Source organism: Strongylocentrotus purpuratus, unplaced genomic scaffold (genome assembly GCF_000002235.5).
Source record: "Strongylocentrotus purpuratus isolate Spur 01 unplaced genomic scaffold, Spur_5.0 spur5_scaffold_10, whole genome shotgun sequence".
Classification (NCBI taxonomy): Eukaryota; Metazoa; Echinodermata; class Echinoidea; order Camarodonta; family Strongylocentrotidae; genus Strongylocentrotus; species Strongylocentrotus purpuratus.
The window spans coordinates 17,009,285-17,019,983 of record NW_022145595.1 but is presented as its reverse complement, the minus strand read 5'-3'; the positions used below and the strand labels follow the sequence as shown (position 1 = coordinate 17,019,983).

At 35.2% G+C, this 10,699-nt stretch overlaps 1 protein-coding gene across 1 annotated transcript; it reads left to right on the top strand.

Moving 5' to 3' along the window:
* Nucleotides 1-1,387: 1,387 nt before the first annotated feature.
* LOC105445090 lies at nucleotides 1,388-9,591 on the top strand. The gene is made up of 7 exons (XM_030979646.1): nucleotides 1,388-1,512; nucleotides 2,779-2,893; nucleotides 3,244-3,384; nucleotides 5,960-6,072; nucleotides 7,143-7,199; nucleotides 7,785-7,862; nucleotides 8,417-9,591. Exons 1-7 carry the CDS (start codon nucleotides 1,462-1,464, stop codon nucleotides 8,522-8,524), a joined length of 663 nt encoding a protein of 220 aa, XP_030835506.1. The 5' UTR covers nucleotides 1,388-1,461; the 3' UTR covers nucleotides 8,525-9,591.
* The last annotated feature ends 1,108 nt before the right edge of the window (nucleotides 9,592-10,699 follow it).

Sequence of the window (10,699 nt, the reverse complement as noted above, 5' to 3'; positions counted from 1 at the left end):
TCTGATAGTACAATTTGCTGAGGGGTATATTTGTTTTATATCATGCATCAAATTTTTTTTTTTTTTTTTTTAATCCTATTTTTGGGAAGAAAAAAAACTTAGAATTTTAAAAAAATGTCAATTTTTATAAAAAAATGATTTAAAATATTTTGAGTCGTTGCAAAATTTTTGGCGCTATTTTCAGATTTTAAAACCCCATCTTAAAAAAAATCCTGTGTACGCCCCTGTACGTTGGTATAACGCTTATACCATTTAGTGGTCTTTAGATTGGTATAACGCTTATACCATTTAGTGCCCTGTAGGTTGGTATAACGCTTATACCATTTAGTGCCCTGTAGGTTGGTATAACGCTTATACCATTTAGTGCCCTGTACGTTGGTATAACGCTTATACCATTTAGTGCCCTGTAGGTTGGTATAACACTTATACCATTTAGTGCCCTGTAGGTTGGTATAACGCTTATACCATTTAGTGCCCTGTAGGTTGGTATAACGCTTATACCATTTAGTGCCCTGTAGATTGGTATAACGCTTATACCATTTAGTGCCCTGTAGATTGGTATAACGCTTATACCATTTAGTGCCCTGTAGATTGGTATAACGCTTATACCATTTAGTGCCCTGTAGGTTGGTATAACGCTTATACCATTTAGTGCTCTGTAGATTGGTATAACGCTTATACCATTTAGTGCCCTGTAGAATGGTAATATCTTTTTTATTCATTATTATTTTGATAAGGAATGAATATGACATTTGTAAATATGTTACCTGTCAATTATCTTTTTTATTCATTATTATTTTGATAAGGAATGAATATGACATTTGTAAATATGTTACCTGTCAATTGGTGATTTAAACAATAAAATAAAAATAAAATGCATCCCTGTATGAATACAATTTTTCTGGTTTGTTTTAATTGCTTTGTGTTTTAAGATGAGGTACAAGGAAAGAGAGTGAATGCATGGTCATGTAGAGAGGTTGAGATGAATTTTTATTTTGTTCTTGCAAATAGGAAATAAAAAGGAACATTTACCTTTATTTCTACCAATTAATAACAGAGATTTGTAACTTGATGGTTAATAAAAGATCAAATAAACAAGGATTTCATAGCATTTTCTGTATTTTTTTACAGTCCAGAAATGAAGAAATAGTCCAGAATGGAATAATTTGTTGTTATGGGTACCTGGTGAAAGGGATAAAAATAATGCAGGGCATTCAGGAAGAGTAGTAATGCTTATGTGGCTAACCCTGGTAAATAAAACCAAATAACTATTATATTCATATATATTTATTCATATTATCAACATCATCACCGTCATCATCATCAGTATTATCATTGATATTGTCATGTATACGTTTGTACGGAAACGGAAAGCAAATAAAATAAAATCACATTCATATAATTATTTGTTCATCTTGGCAGAGACGTTGCCAAGATACAGTCAGCAGGCAAGCCAGAGACATGTGTTCGGACTTTGCTGATGCTAAGGATTTGCTTTCCGATGCGCTGCAGGTAAGTTAATAACTCTGCGCTTCTCCTAAAATTAAAAATAAACATTTATATGAAGTCAAAATCTTAAAGATATCGAGTTAAGTAAAAAAAAAAAAAAAAAAAAAAAAAAAAAAAAAAAAAAAAAAAAAAAAAAATACTGCCCAAGTGTTGCTCAGACATATAGATACCTTCAATGCAGATCGATCAATCGATCTCATTTACTGGGTGTAAGCAACAAATATGTTTAAATAATTGAAATTTCTCCCAGGAAGCATTACATTTATAAAAGTTATTGTCCTACGGCGGACTAATGAATATTAATGAGACAGAATGAATCAGGAGAGCTTTGGTATTTGTTCTAGTTCATCCTGACTGTGCCATGGACCAGTGATGGCCTGGTGGTAGAGTCGCTGCCCGGCAAGCAGTAGATGCAGGTTCAAGTCCCGCTGGATCCAAGATTTTTTTTCTGACTTTTTTTCAATACAGATCTATCAATCGATCTTATTTACTGGGTGTAAGCCACAATATGTTTAAATAATAGATACCCTCAAGTAAGGCACTTTTTAACGAATATACTCGTCTTTATTTTTGTGAACAGTTCCTACTTCTTTACTACTTCCACCACTACCATTACCACTACTACTACTACTACAACTATCAATACTACTATAACTACCATAACTACTACTAGAGGTATCGTGGTCGAGTGTTTAAGTCGCCGGACTGTCGATCACAAGGTCCGCAGTTCGAGACCCGCCGCGGCACTAATGTCCTTTAGCAAGAGATCGATCTACATTCGCCACGCTCAAGCTAGCTGATGTAAATGGGTAACTGGCAGGAATTAATTCTTTAAAATGCTAGAGCAACGTAATGGCAACACAGCTAAAGCCGGGTTAATAATGGAACAGAAAATATAAAAACTGAGTATTATTATTACTTCTTCTGATTCTGATACTACTGCATACTACTACAAATACCACTTCTACTCCAAAAACTACTACTTCTACGAAAAAAGAATACCACTGCAACTGCTACTACAAACAAAATCATAATGAACATGTTACTACTACTTCTTGTACTACTACAACTTCCACATCTACTACTGCTTGTACTACTACTACTTTACTACTATACTAGTGCTACCCAAACTACCACTTCTACTACTTATACTACTACTAATACTACCACTTCTATTACTACTACTAAAATGAGTTGATGTGTATTGTCATGTTGCCAACATTAATATAATCTTCCTTTTGAACATATTTGTTCATTATTTTTCCTCAGACCTCAAAGACAATATGTGAAGAATTAGGCTTCTGTAGGCCTCCGAGTCCACCACGTTCTTCCTCACAAGGTCTCGTCCCTATATCTAATCATCGTCAAAACCTCGATAGAGTAGGTAAGGCTTTGTGAAAACATCGAATATCCTACGGTTCTTGCAATAACAATTACAAATAGGTCGCATCATGAAACAGGCCCTTTTCTTTTTTCTTGGCTTGGCTTGGGCACATACCTCCTCGTCTCCTTAGTTATCATTACTTTTGGCGACATTAGATGACTTTTTGTTCACAATTAAAATCTTACAAATCAATAGGACATTAAGAATACACAAATAACACAAAAGGTAACTACAACAGCAAATTCCACTTACATTTTCTATATTTAGTACGTGCAAGATGCTAATCTTAATGTCCTCAGTTATGTCACCTAAATCAGACGATATCTCTTTCCCTACAATCGCCGATGCAGCTGAAGTTGCCCCCATTGTCGCGGGTGGTTTTGCGGTTGCGTTCCTTGCTTGGATGTATGCAGCCTTGCCCGCTCTGGCACCTTTATTAGTGTTCGGCCGACGGAAACGTGATATTGCCTCCACAGAGAGGTACACGGCAGGTATGTAGGTAGTCCAGAGTTGTTGTTGATGTTGTTTTTGTTGTCGGTTGTATTTTTGGCGCTCAGTTAAATTTGACTAGTTACGCCTAGTCTGGTGCTTTAGGGTTTTTTTTTTTTCATAGTTTGTTGGTTTCATTACATTCAGCAAAAAATTTACCTTGTAGATCTTCTTTCTCCGATTACTTCCTTGTCAAAGATACATATCTGAACATCAACACTTGCTGTCTCCTTAGTTTCAAATACGATTCATATAGGCAATGCTGTAATTTTTAACACAAAAATTCGTTGCTTTATGAAGAAATTAATATACAATTTCAATACCAATAATAAACACAAAGGGATCAGTATTTCAGGGATGAATATAGGCTATAGTTAAAGGTACTATGTCCCATTTGCAGGCCAAAAAAATGAAAAAGTTAAATTCCAACTGCATTTGAAAGATAATACTAATTTAGAACTTCCCTAAAAAAATGGGGGCTTGAAAATGTCTTCGAGTGGGAAAATAACGAATATTAGTTGTCAAATCGAGCTATAGAGCTCAAAAGTAATAGTCTTGATTTTCAGATAATTGTACCGAATGGTCATCCGTTTTATGCTGCGCAAAGATTCAATCAGTTTAATCTTGGCCATCACAAGAAGTGGGTTATTGATGTAGACAAATGCTCATGTACCCTTTACAAGTCTTTTCATGTCTGTTTTACCAAAGAAGAAAAAAACCAGTCAGTCACCCAATAGTGTCTGACAGTGAAGTCTAGCAAGTAAACGGGTTTCCTTGCATAATTTGAATATGAGGACACTACTAACGTTTAAATTTCACAGATAGGACATACATGACATATTCATTATTCCTGCAAAGTTCTACAGCATTTGAGGTTGGCTGCAAAAGGGACATAGTACCTTTAAGTAGGGATAATGCTGCCAATACTACCCCCTCCCCCCCCCCCCCCCCGAAAAAGAACTGTTAATGTTAATCAGCAATATATTATGTAACAGTAGGCCTAATGTTTAACTAAAGTGGAAAAATAAAACTGTAAAAAAAGTTCCTGACGCATAAAGTCTGGTTCTTTAGTTTGATCGGTCGAAGTAGTCAAGACGTAATACTTCCTAGCTGGGAAACTCTGTGCGCCTTTGCTTCGCTGGACCACTACAGTGTGAGTCAAAAAAAAGTTTACACCTAGAAAACTGGTAATTATTTTACAAATCATCTATGAACAGTAAATTATTAAACATCTTATGAAATAATGTTTTATCCCGAATCATTAATGTGTTCACGCTTGGATGAACATGAGTCATTGTTTGCGAGATTGCAAACATCGACTTGCGCCAAAGTCGCTTATGTGATGGTGAATAAAACAATTGGGATTTAGGTATTAATTCGGTCACTGCAGATCCAAATGACATCCCTAACAAAATTAATCATGCCACACACATCAAATATCGAATATCAAATATCAATAAACATTTGTGCGCGTGCGTGTGTGTGTGTGTGTGTGACTTTGTTTCTGCTAAAAACATGCATCTCATTTGATACATTCAATTCACTCTCTCACTTTAATCCCAACATAATACATGCTGTAGGCATCACTTTGGCGCAAGTCGATTTTTGCACTCTCGCAAACAATGCCTACTGTTCATCCAAGCGTGAACACATACCACACAAAAATGATACATAATGATTTAGAATAAAACGCTCTTTCATGTATAATAATTTACTGTTCAAAGATGATTTTTTAAATAATTAGCAATTTTCTAGGTGTAAACTGTTTTTTGACTCACACGGTACTGGGGATGTATCGTCCCGGTCAAACCTGCTATGTACATTATTAAAATAGGCTTATCAATCCTTCGGATGATACACAGTGCAGTTATTGCATGACGTCACTCGAGATTCCTTGTTTTGGCCGGTGTAATTCTGTCAAAAGCGATAAATCAGAGGACATTCATGTCGTAGTCCAGAATCTGGCTGGTTTTCTTTAATTTCACCATCCATATTTTCCCATCTCTACCTGCTGCAAGCCGGAGACAGCGTGATCCAATTTCGCCGGGCGGAGAAATTCGGGGAGAACGCCATCTTCGGCTCGCAACAAGTAGCGGGAGATCTTTGCCAGATTGTGGACGAGTATGCCCGCGAAAAGGGGAGGGGTGTCCAGGGGTGGGAGATTTCAATTCGAGTTTACTAGACCGTCAGTATCAATCTCGTGGGCTGTCGGTCTCAAAGCTCATGGGTCTCGTGGAAAATCGGTCTGTTGGCCTATCGGTCTACAGAGATGTCCCAGGGGGGGGGGGGGGGTCACGTAAGTTTATAGCAGCAATCCTATAAGAGAAAACAATAATACGTCTAGTCTAATCAATGATTACCTGAAAATAGTTTTTAACCCAATCAATACAAGATAACAATCATACCCCCAGAGGGGTTTTTCAAAATGTTTAACCAGGGGCGTTAAAATAAAGGTGTAAGATAGCATTTTAAACATTTATGCTTTTTTTTTTGTCGTTACATCCTGTTGAAATATATCTTGAATGTTGTCGCAAAATCTTAGATTATTTTTTTTCTAATTTGCGTATTGATATACAGGTATCTATGGAGAAGAGGAGGACAATCCTTTCGAGTACATGAACCCAACCCTCAATCCTTCCTCTAACCTGCCTGAGGAAACAGACGCATACATGAAGCAGGCCGCATCGAGTGTAAGAGACTACCTTTTTTTCTTCTTCATTTCTCATTGCATGCTTTATTTTGTGTAGAATGAAGACCAAATCACTTGTCGAAATCATTTCCTCATTTGAAGGAAAAATGAAAGTTCATTTGCAAATCAAGACTCGTGTCTTATTTCAGGTTAAAACCTGAAAATTGGCGTCCATTAAAGCACACCGCATACCATGTGACTGCGATCCGATTTGAGAGTAATTCGAAAGAGCATTTGATATGAATAGCTAAATACGTTAACAAAAATAATAATGGTCACGATTCGGAAATTGCATAATGATTCGTAAATTCGGATTTTCTGCATATTGCAATCTTTTTGGTAGGAAGAAAATACAAATCAGCTCTGAGTAATACTAACATCAGACCAGTGATGCAAGTTTTAAATACAATTTGTAGCAAATTTGAAATTTACTCCGACTTAAAGGTTTACGAAGCACGACATTACATTTTTTAGTATTGATATCATTATTCAGAAACTAATACAAGAAGATTACTTTAAGAGAAATTTAAAAACAAATATTTATTTGTTTTCTTTGTAATTGTTATTTTTGAGAGTATAATGCACTTGGAGAGTATATAACTATTCTATTTTTATTTTAAAATGTAAAGCGCCTTGAGCATGTTCTTGTAAAGGCGCTATATAAATATCCATATGTATGTATGTATGTATTATGTTTGCTTAACTTTCCATATCTGATGTTGCTATTTAATATTATAAAATCGGATCGCAGCTGAATCGAATACGATTGCATACGATTCTCCTGTTGAAATGTCCGAAGACGATATTTGTATGAATGACGTATTATGTACTCCGAACATGATATTTAATAGGATTTTTGGACTGCCCTTGAATTGATTTTTCGAAAGTCTTTGCGATCGTGTTTATATGAATCACTTTGGAAGGTATGTAAATCGTAGCCTTCATCGAAATATTGACGTATATTTTGCAAGGATACAACAAATCTTTGACGTAACCTCTAGAAAGACAAAAACCTGCTCAATAACGTAAGCTTATACGGTAATTAAACCACCGAATTCATTTCTTTTACAGCTGAAGTGTGAGCTGTGCAAACTGGGAATCGCGATCGACTCCTCGAACGCCACACTGGTAAGTAACGACAGAGGGCGCTTTAAAGTGATAGATTGCCGGGCCATTGACTAGAGTTCGGCCAACCCGGCCCGTTCGAGCTGGACACAATATGGCAAAATCTGCTTTGTTGAGGAGGCATACGATAATAAAATATATATTACATTGTGACCAAGTGAAACCAATTTGGCAAACTCTGTGTATAGATAGCACCGATAGCTTGTAATTCTTTTTGTAATTCTTCCAAAACCAATCGTCATATCTTGTTATAGTTTTCGTTGGTGATTAGTAATTACATTTAATTACGCTGTACTCACTAGTTTGAGTTATAAATCAACTCCTTGCAGATCTTTACATAAAGGTTTTCAATCAAATGGTTAACATGCCTGAGACAGAAACAAGGAAGAAAAGCATATTGCACATCTTACAATGAAAACGATATTCTTAATATATATACGTTTATAAGCGCTTTACATGAATTTATTCCGCAGTTATCGAATTTAGGCTTGCTCGCACAGTACAGTAGCACATTTATTACTTTACATGTTTTCGTCAATATGAGAATGAACTTATGGTGTTTTCTCCTTGTTACGTCATCACATTTAGCTGCGGACTGGTCAGGACGGAGCGCCTATGCGGAAGCTTCTATGCCGCTCACTTCCTGGAAAAGGGGATCAGCGAAAGGTAATAAGTAGTTTAAAGATAGTAAGTGAAAAAAAATCATGTAAAAGAGAGATTATACATGGATTTTCCATGAACATAATAATAATTTGAAGTTTGATTACATATTTTGATAAACCCTTATAGTAATCTCAAATTTAAAAAAAAGCACATTGACAAACGAATGATTTTGCTTCAAAATAATGTGATCTTCTTTCAGATATGTTATGAGTTCATTTTGCTATCGTATACAATGATCATTAACTGATATCAATTAAATCCAAATTTCCTCTCACTTTCAATACCAATTTCCTTTATGTCTGCATAGAAGAAAAAATGATTCCTATTGCGGAAGCAAGGAAATATTTGTAAAACTGTGTTGTCAAACTAAATATGTGGATCGGTCTTTAAGCATTGTGTGCAAATTTGGTAGTCCGATGACCCTTGCTTTTTGCTTGTTCGTTAATAACGGGTTACATGTCGAATATTTTGTCGTCAACATTTATCCAACACTCCCATTCAAAATACGACGCCCCTGACTGTCTCTCCATCTTATTTTCTTCCATTCCTCAAACCAGTGTATGACGGTCCTGCGTCAGGCCTCAGAGATCCTCCTTCAAATCTTAGGCTCCATCTTGGACTCTCTTGAGACTTGCGAGGGGCTCAAATCCTGCCGAGTGGGATAGTCAGTTTAGGCCACAAACATGTGACCTCGCCCAGTTGGCCACGCCCATGCTACTGTAATTGTAGTTAAAGAAGGAGAGAAGGCAGTACAAAGGAATTCTTTCAGGGCAGTCTAACCTTTGTGATAAGTTTATTAGTATCAAGTCAGAGACACAGAATAGCGCACATTTTGAATAAATCAGACCGTTAGTAAGAAAGTTATGAATTTTTAAACTATGAATCATTACATCTATGCAATTCTTAAATTGGCAATTTGGTCAGTGGATTGAGACATAGGCACGGACAACTTTTCCATTTGTCATGTAAACAAATATCTTCAAATAAGATTCTGATGAGGAAGATGTTATAAAAGAAGCCCATCGCCTTGTTGTCTCAACATAAATGTAATTGTCCATCATGAATTAATTTTACCCTATACAACACATCTTCCGACGACAATAATTATTAATCCAATATTAATATACTACACTAACTGAATTCCAAACTTAAACCATCGAACTATTACCGTATACAAGGTTATATCCATGCTTTAACCCTAGCAAAAACATAATATATACCCAGAACCCTAAACCTAAATAAAACCCAATTGCAAACCCATCTCGAAACTATGCTAGGATTTTAAATGCCTCTGGAGCGGTTAGTAGGGGATTTATGTGCAAGGGTTGTAAATGCAAGTGATTTACATGCTATTGATGTACATCTAGGTGAACTAAGTGAAGGAAATGTAAGTATAAGTGATGTATATGTAAGTGTTAGAAATATAAGTAATTTGTAAATGTAAGTGAACACAGTGTATTAAATGAATGTACATGTAAGTGATGTAAATGTAAGTGGACGAAATGTAAGGAATGTACGTTTAAGTGATGTATTAAATGGTAGTGAAACAGGTATAACAAATATAAACGTAAGTGAACCAAGTGTAAGCAATTTAAGTGTGAGTGATTTAAATGTAAGTGTACTCAGTGTAGGAAATGTAAGTGTAAGTGTCGTAATTGTAATTTAACTCAGTGTGTAAGTGAACTAAGTGTAAGCAATTTAAGTGTAAGTGATTTTTTTTTGTAAGTGTACTCAGTGTAGGAAATGTAAGTGTAAGTGTGTAATTGTAATTTAACTAAGTGTAAGTGAACTAAGTGTAAAGTGTAAGTGATTTTTTTTTTTGTAAGTGTACTCAGTGTAGGAAATGTAAGTGTAAGTGTGTAATTGTAATTGAACTAAGTGTAAGTGAACTCAGTTTAAGTAAACTCAGTGTAAGTGAACTCAGTTGTACGTGAACTAAGTGTAAGAAAGGTAACTCCGAGTGATGTTGTAAGTGTAAGGGATTTACGTTAAAGTGACCTACATAACCGAAAGAGATTTAGGTGTATGTGATATAAGTCTAAGGAAATTAAATTGAAAAGATGTAATTGATGATAAGTTGCATATATCAATAAAAATGTAAAACTGAACATTTTGTTATATTATTCATTTTCACGAATTGTAGTCTTTCCAAAAATGTGTTCAGACAGGCTATACGATTCTTAAACGACCTTTTAAGACTCGGCTAGTGGACACCGATTCCTTATCAAATTTCTTTTTACAAATTATTCCCAAACATCCCTTTTGCTTTATATAAGCATGATAAATAATAAAAAGTATAGTAAATACAAATGTGTAGATATGCTACTGAGACGATGACGACAAATTATAATTGTAATACAAATAATGAGCACAATAACGATAATAATAATGATAATAATGTCAATCCTTAAAATATTAATACTAAATTTTTATAATACTACTTCTACTATTACTAATACTAATAATGATAAAACTATAATAAGAATATTGGTAATACTGATATTAATAACAATAATATCAGTAAGAATAACGATAACAATAACAGTAATAGTAATAATAAGAAAAGAAGTAGAAGAAGAAGAAAAGAAGTAGAAGAAGAAGAAAAGAAGTAGAAGAAGAAGAAAATGAAGAAGAAGAAGAAGAAGGAGAACTAGCACCAGCATCACTACCACAACAACAACTATTAAAAAGAGCTTACTAGTTATCTTTCTGAACGCTGCACTATTATTACCCCGGCTTTAACCGAGCTACCCTGAGAAGGCGCTATTGAAGAGAAGTTTAAATCTGCAGCGTGGAGGGGGCTTGTTTAAATTGCCAAGGCGGCTCGTTTAAAAAAAGAA

Bases quoted from the DNA above. Each gene is read 5' to 3' on its own strand.
- LOC105445090 (XM_030979646.1), top strand. From the start codon at position 1,462: ATGTGTTCGGACTTTGCTGATGCTAAGGATTTGCTTTCCGATGCGCTG. The intron at 1,513-2,778 runs GTAAGTTAATAA...ATTTTTCCTCAG, and splicing joins TGCTTTCCGATGCGCTGCAG to ACCTCAAAGACAATATGTGA. The intron at 6,073-7,142 runs GTAAGAGACTAC...TTTCTTTTACAG, and splicing joins TGAAGCAGGCCGCATCGAGT to CTGAAGTGTGAGCTGTGCAA.